Genomic DNA, 13,781 nt, shown 5'->3' on the forward strand with positions numbered 1-13,781 from the left:
ATTTATAACAGTTTACATGAATACTTTTAAATGAAAAAGTAGTGGTAACTGATTGTGTACCGGACCAGTATGTATAGTATATCTTTCTTATTTTCTTCAGGAAGGATATGCCACAAAAATGTGGCATTAGTGCATGCTGACTATAAGTTCTGCCAAGGAGATTATATCACTGTTTATCTTGATATGATTAATAGGACTTTGATGTTTGCCATCAATATGAAATTGATAGGTAAGTGTTACTTTGATTAGATCACTTTTAAGTTTTACATTACATTTTTATTGAGAATGATTATTACATGTTTGTAGGATAGAAATGTTCATAATAGTTTTTAGACCTTAACATATCCCATCACTCTGTGGCATTGAACTTGTTTTTATTGTAAATTAGCAAAGTTTGCTCTGTTGGAACAGTTAACATAGAGGTCTGGTTAAACAAATCATTTATAACGGGTAACTAACTGACAGGCAGTCCCGTTATCGGGTTCCGGCGATGACAGCGTGGTCGATAACCGAAAATTGGCGACCGATAATCGGGGATCGGTTATCGGCGCTGATAACCGAGGATCAGCGCCGATAACCGGGAATTTGTGTTGAAAGTCCAGTTATCGTTGTTGCAAGACAAGCACCATAAAACTGGATCGCCGATAACCAGGGACTGCCTGTACTCTATTTCATTCTATATGTCCACCCACCAGTGTAGGATTTAGGTATATGTAGCAATACACGTACCTAGCTCTTGAGTGGCTGAAATCAGTACATCTGGTATCGTAGGCTTACTGTGATGAAGATGCAAACTATTTCTTTAGTAATACATCTGAATGTGTATATATAAAAAGAACCTTCACACCTTCATGTTTAGATCATAAGAATGCAGATTTATATTGATAACACAACAATACAAGCTCCCAAATAAATAATATATTTATAACAGTGATAAAATTATGACAACCTGTTTTAGGTCATTTGTGCTTTCTTTACTAGAATACTGTTCCCCCAGCATGGATGTCTGCTTCTGCCAGAGGTTTATCGCTTTTAGACAGTGGTTCGTGTTGGTGGGTTTCTGTTTCCTAATATTAGCAGTTATGACTTGGACCATCGATGGATGGTTTCTTGTTTGTCACTTTTCATAAGCTGTATTGTAATAGAATTTGTTCATCATCACAATTGATCCCTGATCCCTTTTCCTGCCAAGAGCGACCAGATTTGCTGAATAGTAGCATCAATATTCAGTAAAAATGCCTCGCTGTCGAACCTCTCAGTTCCAGAGGTCCTATATTCTACATACCGCTGGACTGTGGAAGTCTCCCTGAGGACGTTGTGCAATTGGAACTTAAAAAGTTCAAGTGAAAATGCAATGCATTACGACCTTAATGCTATTCTCATTGCATTTCAATACATTTTTATCTATTTACTAATTTATTCATTTATTTTTTCTATGTAATAAGTGGGATCTCTTCTTTCTGTGTTGCCCTTCACTTCCTCTTATGTCTTCCTAATGAACACCATATCATTTGGAAGCTTGAATTTCAAGTCAGTGGCCCCTATGGGCTTGTTCTATATGAATAGGTTTCATCCTCTAAATAATAATTATAATAATAATAATAATCCTTCCCTTTATCTTCTCTTGCTTCCTAATGAACACCATATTCTTTGGAAGCTTGAATTTCAAGTCAAAGGCCCCTGTGGGCTTGTTCCATATGAAGAGGGCTCATCTTGTAAAGAATAAAAAAATAATGATGATAATTTAAATCACACAAAGTTCCCATCATCCTTAGAGTGTTGATGGCATACAAGGCTAGCCTAGATGTACCTATTTGTCTTTCACTGTTGCACATTGGAATGATACTTAGAAAAAATAAATAAAGGTTACAATAAAAAGGTAATTACATATTTAGAATGACTCTTATCTACTGTTAAAGTTAGATTTTATCTTTTCGGCATTAGATATGACTGGCATTCAAAATAAACAAAATAACACTTGGCTAAACTGCTAGGACTGTCTCTGTAATCACCTGTTTCCCACCAGGTGGTGCTGGAATGTTCAGAAAATAAAATGAAAGAAATTACAGATGTTATATTTCCTTGGGAGCATGGCAGTATGCCTAGAAGATGGGAGACTGCTGTTTGCTGCTTAAGGATTGGGCATACTCGCCTAACACACAGCTTTTTGATGGCGGGGAGAATCAACCTTTTTGTGAGGATTGTCTGGTCCCCTTGGCTGCGAGGCACTAGCTGGTTGAGTGCCCCAGTCTTGGGGATATTAGAAGTCGTTACCTCTCTCAGGCTCTTGGTTGGGATGGCAGGTTCATCCTTGCCAAGATCCTTGGAGAGGATGTGGTGTATGATGCCAGTGGCATTTTTAGATTTATTATTGATGCTGGTTCTCTCCCAAAAATATAATACTTCATTCAATTTTTTTTTTATGTTTATTGTTTTTATAGTAGCTACGTTGTTAATTTAATTGATATTGGCATCAGTGACCCAGTTGTCACGATGCCAGATAACTAAAAATCATTCATTCATTCCTATTTTTATTGGCAGCTCTTCCCCTTCTGACATTTATTCATCTAGATTAAGCTAGTCTTGTGATAGAATGGGCTCTTGCTCCTCGACAATTGCATCATAAGGTGTTGTGCAGATGGCTCCAGCTGTCGTCCACTTTCCGTGGTGACATCATGCGAGAACCCGCTAACTTTTCCCACCCAGCCATCTCTCTCCCAGCCGTTTAGTACTTAGCATTCCGTGATGTCATTGCGGGCGTTCCCAGCTATATCTCCTTCTCTGTCATTTATTGCCTCACTGTATTTGTCCTTAGATTTGCCATGTGCAGCCATCTTGGTTCTTCCTCTAAACTTTAGGGTTTTCAATCCTGATTTGGTTTATTCTTCTTTAGCTTTTAAGTGATGCAGTTTGCATTGTTCTGCTTTCACTCCTCTTTGCCGAAGATGAATCCGTTGGCCAGCGCTCTTATGTATGCTTCTACCTCGGCTCCTGTTTGCACGAGGAAGAAGTTAACACTGCTTATGGTAAGGCGTGTTATCAAGAAAATTCAGTGCTTTTTGGAAAAGGGATTAACAGAGCTAGTAAACTATCTAAAGTTAAATAGCTCTGCACCTAATGCACCCCTTGACCCCAATCCCTTGACAAGGTGGGAGGCTTAGGGATCCACTGCAGGGAGTGTTTTCACTTGATTATGGAAGTGAAATATATGGCTCAGCATCAGACACAACACTGAAAACATTAGATCTGATTCACAATGAAGTCCTAAGACTATGCACAGGAGCATTTAGATCCTCACCAGTGTCCTCTGTACAAGTTGGATGTGGCAAACTGCCAGTGTTTCTCCATAGAGAATTAATAACAATCAAAGTATTAGAGTCAAGACAAGTGAGTTACCTACAAAAAACTATTTGATCAAAGAAATAAAAGGCATTCACCACCTTACCCAATTAGAGCTAATGGATTGTTTGAGGCACTGAATATAAATATACAAGTATACCTTCAACAGTAAAATTACCACCCTATATGAATAAAATAAAAATTTGCATGAAATTAAAGTATTTATCAAAAAGTTACTTATATACCCCAGAACACCATAGACAACATACAGTAGATCATATAAGACAAAAAGTAATGATGATAATAAAATATTTGTTGTGTGATTGCTTAAAGAATAATCAGCAGCGGCAATAAATTGCAAATAAATCGATCACAGAAATTTTGTCAGAATCTTCAACATTTTCAATTAGGCCAATTTCAATTTTTATGAAGAATTGCAGTTTAGTTGATCAGTTATAAAAATTAAAAATAAATCATGAAAATATACAAATCCTTTGGATTTTTATTAACTTTGTAAAAGATACAAATTTTAAAATTTTATCAAATTTATCCTGATTTTTACCAGTGTTAACATTTTATGTTATGGTGTAAATGTACATATTTTTTAGTCCTATCCTCGTGGAAGGGGCATTTTCTCTTGAACTAAATATTAGAGAATCTTCCTTTCTCCCCCATCTTTAGGTTGTTAGGAAATTCTGGTGTTGAATTTGGGAAGAATGAATTTATATAGGAGTGTACCTTCATATATAAAGATAGTCATTGTTTTTGGCTTTTGAATGTTGGTTATGGGCTTTCAATTCAGGCACAGGAATCACTAGTACTCTGTGAGATAGTCCTTTTTACTTGTAAGGAGCCTCTGACAAGTCTCGCTACAAGGATCTTACACCCTGATGTGGATCCACTGTCTGGTGACTACTTATATCATGATCATGATCATGATATCAGGAAGGATCACACAATAGACAAGAATGTTTAGAAGCTTCTTTTCCCTTTTAAAAAGCTTTTAGTTCACTTGGCTAAGTGGATGTTTCTCTGGCTGCGCTAACCCATCATCAATATTCAATGTGGTAATCAGCTAACTTTGACAGTAGGTAAGATTCATCTCAAATAATAAAAAAATTACGATAAAATTAATTATTTGTCTAATTACCTACTGTTAAAGTGGAAACCCACCCAACCTCCCCTCATCATAGTGGGTGGTCATGAAGATTTCTGACAAGGACATATATATTCCAATGCCACCTAGTGGGAAACAGGTGATTACAGACTGTTCTATCTAGGTCAGCCAAGCATAATTCTTTTGTTTATTTTGAGTGCCAGTAGCATTTAATGACAAAGATGTAAGCCAATTTTAACCATAGTTAAGTATCCAAATAATTAACTTTACCATAAGAATTTTCATTATGTTGAGAAAACTTTTAACTGAATAAAAAATAATCCATTTAATAATTGAGTTCATTGGATGCCACAGGAGCCTGAAACTCCAAGCATCCGCTGCTTTTAGAAATTTTAGAATGGGCATTTCTGGTGAACTGCCAAAGTTGGCAAGTAAATTTTTGCTAGATATTTGCACATATGGTTGTAGCAGGCAGTGAGAGTGGATGAGTTGGCCAAAAGAGCAGTGCTAAATATATTCTAAGAGCAATTCCTTTGCCACATAGGGGTTATTTCCTTGATATCAAGACAAAAAAAAATTAGGTGAACTGGCAACAGACACACAAGGGTCTGATTGTTGGTAACCAAAAAATGCTGGAAATCACCAGGCAAACTACCCCTTGCAAGTATTATATGACACAAAAGTGGGAGGTAACTGTCTAAGTTTGTCAATGACAGGGAAGGCTTAGCAAACTTGTGAAGATAAGCTTGGTCTCCTTGACTTTTGGCCATCTAGGCAAATGCCCAAATCTTGGGAGTTAATACAGCATTATGTTTCTTCTCAGAGTACCAAGATAGGAATGTTAACTGTCCTCTCAAAACACTTAGAGAGGCAGTCACATATGAGTTTGGTTACATATTTCAATTCATTGAGGAAACTGGTTTTCAGAAAATTGAATTTTTAATATATTTTAAGACGAATTACAGTTAAATTTTTTCAGTTTTATAGTTTTGCTGAGAAGGCGTGAAAGTGTTTAGTATTAAGTATGTTTCGATAAGTGAATGGTGTATGTCTAATTCTTAATTTTTTATAAAATATGTAAAAATATATAATTTTTCATTTCAGTAGCAGTGACTGTACTGTAGTTGTTGACACCATTCTGTATAAATCAATCAGTCAGTTCCTCACCTAGGTAGCAGGGTCTTCTTTTAACAAATGTTCCTGCAGTTCCTCACCGTAAACCAAAGTGAAATACCATGTAAGAAAAAAGTCTGTCCATTGCAGTAGCACATAGATGAGTTACATTCATTTTGATATATCCTTTTCTGTCCATTTTCAGGGTATCAATATGTTGATGTTCCAAATTATGTAAACCTGTATCCAGTTATTGCAGCATCAAAGGCCTGTGAAATGCATCTTGTATGTGCACATACCGTACAACCTTCTTTGCTGCTACTCTCATTAGTGGCACATACTTTAGTTTATTGCAAGTCTAAGTCAAAGAAATTGGCCAAAAGGGGCCCTAGACTGCCCAGAGGTTGCAGGTTCCTATGGTATGGTACTGTTCATCTTGATGGGTAAGTGTCTGCAGGTGTTTTAAGATACTAAATTAGCAAATAATGGTGTAGGGTTTATTTTCAGTTGTCCATTATATACATTTTTAATATATTGTATGTTGTTCTTTGTGAAACTGTAAGTTCAGGTTTCTTTTTGATTAGTTTTTATACATTTTGCTAATTACAAGTAATCCCTCGGTTCTCCATGCGTGCGCTATCCATACGTTGATGTTGTCTGTAAGGATCACAGCACCCCAATATATATATTATATATATATATATATATATATAACAGGTTTTCATGTAGGAAAAACCTATTTTTGGTAGCTGCTGTTAGTCCTCAAAGGAGTTACACTCTCATGGTCCCCCGAGGGCTCCATAAGACAGACCAGTCAGTTACAAAGAATTCTCTTATAGTTTGTCCCGGCCAGCAGAATAGTGCTTGTTGACACAGTGATAGAATATAAAGGACTCGGGACAGGAGGATGCTATCTCCTGTACTACAATGACTGCCTTGGCTTTCACTATGTCTCAGCTGCACAGATGTGACAACAACATAAGTTGGCAGCCATTTTCATTACACGCCATGTCTGTGCAAGATAAATGTTCACCCCAGTCCCATGCCTTTTCATCAGGGAAAGCGGATGGGTTTGAGAACTCACAGTGGCTACCGAAAATAGGTTTTTCCTATGTCAAAACCTGTTTTTTGAGATTGTAGCTGCTGTTCTTCCTCAAAAGAGCTTACGAAAGAAATTGGCAGTTGATGAATGGCTTAGCTCCTAATAAATAAATCCCAACAACCCAGGTTAATTTTTGGTCCGAGGTATAGTCACAGGTTATTAACCATTTTCTTTATTCCAGATACCCATAGGGTTTGGCAATAGAAAGAGAACACACAAATCATATACAGTATATGTATTAACCCTTAAACGCCGAAGCCCTATTTACAAAAACGTCTCCCGTATGCGGTGGTATGCTCGGGAGCTAGCGCCAAGCGGAAAAAAGTTTTTTCAAAAATCACAGCACGCTTAGTTTTTAAGATTAAGAGTTCATTTGTGGCTCCTTTTTCTCTCATTGCCTGAAGTTTAGTATGCAACCATCAGAAATGAAAAAAATATCATATCATATATATAAATATTGGAATATATGACAGCGAAAAAAAAAAACTCGTATATGATTGTATACAAATCGTGCTGTAAGCAAAACGGTTAAAGCTAATGAGTTAATTTTTTTTAGTTGTATTGTACACTAAATTGCGATGATTTTGGTATATAACAGATTGTAAAACGATTAAAGCAACACAGAGAAAATATTATCACAAAATGATGCATGAATTTTAACGCCGCTGGACGTAAAAAAAGTTTTTTCAAAAATTCACCATAAATCGAAATATTGTGCTAGAGACTTTCCAATTGTTTCAAAATTAAGGAAATTGATTGAATATTACTAGACTGTAAGTTTTTTAGCTTACAATTGCATTTTTTTACCATTTCGATCGAGTTAAAGTTGACCGAAGGTTGATTTTTTTCTATTTATCGTTATTTATATGAAAATATTTCAAAAATGGTAAAAGCTAAAAGCATTATTTATTTTTTGTTGTATTCTACATGAAATTGCGCACATTTTGATGTATAACACTTTATGTAACGAATAATATAAAACTGCGAAAAAATTACGACAATGTGACTCAAGAAATGCTAGGATTTTTAGCGGAGTTCGTGCGCGCGGATGGAAGGAAAAAGTTTTTTCAAAAATTCACCATAAATCGAAATGTTGTGCCAGAGACTTTCCATTTGTTGCAAAATGAAGGTAAAGGATTGATTGTTACTAGAATGTAAGAATTTTGGCTTACGATTGCGTTTTTCGAGCATTTCGATCGAAAGTTAAAGTTGACCAAGGTTGATTTTTTCTATTTATCATTATTTATATGAAAATATTTCAAAATGGTAAAAGCTAAAAGCATGATTAATTTTTGTTGTATTCTACATGAAATTGCGCACATTTTGATGTATAACACTTTATGTAACGAATAATATAAAATGGCGAAAAAATTACGACAATGTGACTCAAGAAATGCTAGGATTTTCAGCGGAGCGAAGGAAAAAGTTTTTTTTAAAAATTCACCATAAATCGAAATATTGTGCTGGAGACTTTTCGCTTGTTGCAGAATAAAGGTAAATGATTGATTGTTACTAGAATGTAACAATTTTGGCTTACGATTGCGTTTTTCGAGCATTTCAGTCGAGTCAAAATTGACCGAATGTTAAAATTTTGTCAGTTATTGTGATTTAAATGAAAATATTTCAAAACTGTTAAAAGCTAAAAGAATGATTTATTTTTTGTTGTATTCTACATGAAATTGCGCACATTTTGATGTATAACACTTTATGTAACGAATAATATAAAACGGCAAAATAATTATGACAAGGTGACTCAAGAAATGCCAGGATTTTCAGCGAAGGAAAAAGTTTTTTTCAAAAATTTACGGATGCCCTCAGACACCCCGATGCTTCCTAGGGGTCGTAAAGGCATGGGATGTGGTCCTTGGTCCCCTTCGGTCACACGCGTGGCGCACAACACGGCGTTGAGAAGCTGGGTCATCTTGGGTGCTTGGTCCTCTCCAGCATCCCAGTCTAAAACTCGCCTCACACGCTCACTACCGACATGCAGTATGCGCCTTTCACGGTCCTGACGACGTTGGGACATCTCTGCAAACGTCCTGTTGCCTCACAAATACGCAAACACTCGCCAAAGTTCTGCAAAACACGGATGAGTCAAAAAATCGCTCTTGGACGATGAGGCGCTGATGCTTTCTGGTACGGGAAGGAGGAAATTCGCGCATGCGCGTCTGGGTGATGCTTATAAACAAAACAACAGCTTGATCCGTGAACTCCCAGCATCCCTCAAGGCACGTGATTTAAAACCTTTCGCAAACTAGGCCTATAATTATTTTTCCGCGAATATTTAAAAAAGCATTTTTAGTCGACGTATGGTATGTCCACTTGACACCCAACAGACAATTTTTGTCGACATATGGTACGTCCAGTAGGCGTTTAAGGGTTAATCTTTGTATTTCTAAGGTGACCTACCTAATTATGTACAGTCTGGCTGTGGGATTATTGTGCCTTCCCCAGCAATATCTCAACATGACCACCACTCTTGTGGCAACAGTGTTTCAGGAATTTTATATTCCAGGTAAAGTCGCAGGTTATCAACTGTTTTCTTTATTCCGAATACAGATTAGGGTCTGGCAAATAAATAACAGGAAACACATGAACCTATAAATGTATCATCCATTGTGGTTCTACAGTGACTTACCTAATTAAGTCGGGTCTGGCTGCAGGATTATTGTGCCTTCATCGGTTGAGGAATACTGGCCCTAATAACCACTCCATACACTCGAATACTTCTTTGAAGGAAATATTTGTGAAGAAAGTTAACGATGTACTGTACTCTCCTTTTGGATGCCATACAACCTAGGAAAGGAGTGAGGGCCTGCCTTTTTAATGCGGACCGCTAAAATAATTCTCAGCCCATGTAGAGAGTGGTTTGTACTTGCTAAGGTGTAGGAAAAATAGGACCATCTGGGTTGTTTGCCGTGACATCTAGGTAAACCTTGATTGCTTAACGTGGCATAATATTTTTATATGAAATACTGTACTTAGCTCCTTCATAAGAAAAGGGATTTGGCCCCAGAGAAAAGGCTGAACTGCTTCATCGAGCTTTTGCAGCTAAGCAATCAGTTGCGAATGTCCCTCTCCCTGATACTTGTCATCCTGAACCTATTACAAAATTTGCATTTATCTCTACGGATGTTGAGAAAATTCTGGATAATCTTGATAGCTGGGGTGGAGAAGATCCTGGTGGTTTCGTCCCTTTGTTTTTTAAAGTTTCTTGTGTGTTTTCTTCCAAGATTAGTAGATTCTATAGATTTTTATGTTGACGTAGTACCATAAAGTGTCACAAAGAAGAGTCAGCAAGTTTACCTGGGAAGCTAATTTGCTTATGCAGGTAAATTTCTTGCTCCTTCCTGCTGGAGACAGTTTTTGGGATTTTGCCCCCAAAGTAGGAACATTTAGTGGCTTGATGCTAAGTCTCCCCACATGCAAGAGTTTGCCACTTCACACCCAAATCAACTCACTTAAGAAATTTTATACTGTGTAATAAATTGAACTGTCATTTTTTAATGCAAAATCTTTTTTCAGGTTGAATCTTCCTACTGGTATGGCAAGAAGACTTGGAACATTGTATCCCACACTCGTTTCAGAGTATCCTTCATCACATAAGTCACGTGAAAAACAGATTTGCCCAGTGCCATATGCAGTGCCCAAAGTTTTGAAACTAGAAAATCACATAAAGCTGCCATCATCTCGCCGTATAATGAAGCGCATCACCAAACCTCCCAAGTGTTGTTGTAAAGTTCATCCTTGCAGTCATGTTGATTTGTTTAGTTTTACAAAAATGCGTTTTAAATGTGAGAGCAGTAGTGATGATGAAATTTTCCCAGAAACTGCAAGGAAAAGAAAAAAGGAATTAAAGTTGAAATAGCTAAATTGTAGACGTCAGTTTATTTATATTTATATCTTCAAGTTGATCATCAGTCAAAAAAAGGTACTTGCGATTCAAGATGACCAAATAATACATGAAAATCTTTGTCAGAAGGAAAGTGGAATTTACCCTAAGTTTGAATGTTGCCCATTTGGTTGTATAAAATAAGCTTACATTTGCATAACTAAAACGTAAATAAATTTATTTCAGCCCCAGTGTGTAAGATCTATCCAAGAATATTCTACGAAGACAGGAAACAGCATTCAGTACAACCATACCTGGGTTAACAGATGTTTCCATTAACAGACATTTCCATTTTAGGATGTTTTGTCCAATGAAAATGCACCCTGTTAATAGGCTTTTGCCTGGCTTAAGGATGGGAAAATGTGACCAGCCAAAACATGGATGGGATTAGGCACGTCACACACAGTTCCCAGCCAAAACAAAGGGAAGGGTTCAGTCTATACAGGGGTCTCACTTGGTGCACATGTCTGCTAAGCTGTCATTTGTCTTTGTGTTTTTCCAATTCTGGTGCAAAGTAATTGTACAGAATGTGTCATCATGGCCCCTAAGAAGGCCAGAGATGCCACCAGTACAAAGAGAGATAGAAAAGCCAGAGATTCAAAAGAAATAATAGAAAAGCGTGAAAGTGGTGTTTGTGTGGTCAATCTGGCAAAGGGTATGGGGTGGCCAAACAAAGAAATGCTACCATGATAAAAGCAGATGATGTCTCTAAGGGAGTGAAATTATTCCCAAATAGAGGTCTCAGACAATTGAAGAGATGGAGTTATTGTTGATCCAATGAAAAACGGGTAGTCGGTGATAGTGTTTTTGAGGCCATCATTCCTGAGAAGGCAAGACACATGCATGCTGATTTATTGAAAACCACCGGAGGAATGTGGCCTGATAAAGGTAGCATCCAAGAGTTCAAGGCCAGTCATGGGTGGTTTGACAAATTCAAGATGAGGAGTGGCATACACTGTGGTTGAGCATAGAAAGAATGACAGTTCTGACAAAGGTGCTGTTGAGAAGTATATTAAAGAATTCAAGCACTGTGTAAAGGCTGAAGGTTTTGTTCCTCAACAAGTATTCAGTTGTGATGATAAAAGCCTGTTTTGGAAGGAAATACCAAACAGGACCTGTATCACCGAAGAGAAGTCACTGCTAGTACACAAACTGATGAAGGACAGATTCACTCTTGTTCTATGGGAATGCAAGTGGAGATTTAAAACTGAAGCCTTTGCTTGTCTACCACTCGGAGAACCTGGGGATTTATAGGAAAAAATAATATAGTAAAAAATAAATTAAATGTGATGTGGAGGGTTAACAGTAAGGCTTGTGTAATCAGGCAGTTTTTTTCAATTTTTTTTTTTTATTGAATAGATGAATAGGGTGCTCAGAAGTGCTCCTACTAGTGAAGTTATTGACCCCATCACAACTTGTATTCAGCCCAAGGGCCATCAAGCCATTTCAACCTTTAGGAAACTCTACACCAAAGCACTGTTTTAGAGGTGCTTTAAAGTGACCTCTGACATAAAGTTAACCCTCAGAGAGTTCTGGAAGAACCTCTTCAATATCCTTCATTTCATGAGCCTCATAGACAAAGCATGAGGGGAAGTCTTTTACAAGACCTTGAACTCTGGAGGACACTGTGGCCAGATGTTGTAGCAGAAAGAGACTTAGAAGATTTTGAGGCTGAGCCTGTTGTGGAGGGTATTGTGCCTTGGGCAAGTCCATGGGCTTGGAGGTCAGTAAGGCTGATGTGGGGTTAGTTACTTGAGGAACACAAAGCAGAGCTCGGCACAGAAGAACTGTAGGACCTCCAGAAGAAGCAGCAACAGACAACAGCTAAGGAGTTGTCTCAAGAGGAAGGGGAGAGAATGATGTCCCTATTTCATTAAAGAAATGTGTGGAAATTGGGGAAAGTGCAGTTTCCTTTTAAAAATATCACCCCTCACAAAGCTGCGGTAAACCAAACTACAAACCTGCCGATTGACAATGCTTTCTCTCATTTTTGGAACATTTTAAAATTCAGGCAATAACAAACATCATTGGACAGGTTTTTACTGAATCTCAAGAAGAAAACAGTATGAAGAGACAGAGAGAAACAACTCCAGAAGCACAGTTGCTTGCTAATTTAATGAAAGGGACTTCCCTTTCAACCTAACGTCTTTTCTCATCATCACCATCCTCACCACCTACTACATACACCATTGCCTCTCCCAGTTATGTTAAAGTGAGGAAATGTGCATTTATTTCATGTATTTACTTTATTTTTATCATTTCTGCTTGCTGGGCTTGTTAAATATTAGTTTTTTTTTTTTTTTTTTTTTAGTCTGTGTTGGATTAATTTAATTCTTATTACAGACATACCACGGTTAATGGGGTGAAACTGTTGAAGGCTGTCATCTTAACTGATTGAATTTTTCCATTAAGAAATAATGGGAATTCGATTCTGTTCCAGGCCTCCAAAAGTTACATCAACTAAAATCCTTTTAACTCTAATTTAACAAGCCTGGCACATAGAAATTATGTGAAGAAACATGAAGTAAATAGATGAAATAAATGCAAATTTTATTTCAGTTTACCTGTTATTGGGAAAGTTGGTGGTATATGTAGTAGGTGGTGAGAAGGATGAAGAGGAGAGATGTTATTGTTTGCAAGGGAAGTCTCCTTCCGTAAGATTAACAAGCAACTTGTGCTCCTGGGAGTGTTTCTCTTTTCTGTCTCTTTCTACTGCTTCTTGACATTGACTGTGTTTCTGTCTCACTAAAAGCCTGTCCAGTGGTTTTTGATTCTGTCTACATTTTAAAACATTCATAGAGTGAGAGATAGCATGTTCATTCAGCTGGCTTATAACAAGGAAACTTTGTATTCCCCCTCCCAGTATGAACACATTTCTGTATTTAATGAAGTAGTTCTTCAGCTGTTGCCTGTTGCTGCTCCCTCTGAAGGTCCTGGAGTCCTTATTCTTGTGAGGTCAGCTTTATACCCCTCCATTAAGTCCACATCATACACTGCCCACCAAGCCCATGGACTTAGCCAGGAACACAATATCCTTTACAACAGGCTCAGCCTTGCTGGCATCTCTGGGATGTGATGACTTTCATACAGTACAATTAATTTGCACTATATATTATAACAAAAAACATGCTGTTTAGCAGATGTGCACTGAGTGTGACCCATATGCAGACTTAAACCTTTCCTTTGCTTCAGCTGGGAACTGCACACATGACATAATT

The 13,781-nt window shown here is 37.4% G+C and overlaps 1 protein-coding gene across 1 annotated transcript in view; it reads left to right on the plus strand.

Annotated features, from left to right (window-relative positions):
- The window catches only part of LOC136837563 (SPRY domain-containing SOCS box protein 3-like), a 28,486-nt gene extending 17,735 nt beyond the window's left edge, over window positions 1-10,751 (plus strand). The window contains exons 5-7 of the mRNA XM_067102429.1: window positions 101-229; window positions 5,775-6,012; window positions 10,197-10,751. Of these exons, the coding sequence (XP_066958530.1) occupies window positions 101-229; window positions 5,775-6,012; window positions 10,197-10,539 (710 nt within the window). The 3' untranslated portion in view covers window positions 10,540-10,751. The remainder of the gene's footprint in view (window positions 1-100; window positions 230-5,774; window positions 6,013-10,196) is intronic.
- The last annotated feature ends 3,030 nt before the right edge of the window (window positions 10,752-13,781 follow it).

The sequence above is a fragment of the Macrobrachium rosenbergii genome, chromosome 59, assembly GCF_040412425.1.
Source record: "Macrobrachium rosenbergii isolate ZJJX-2024 chromosome 59, ASM4041242v1, whole genome shotgun sequence".
Lineage (NCBI taxonomy): Eukaryota > Metazoa > Arthropoda > Malacostraca > Decapoda > Palaemonidae > Macrobrachium > Macrobrachium rosenbergii.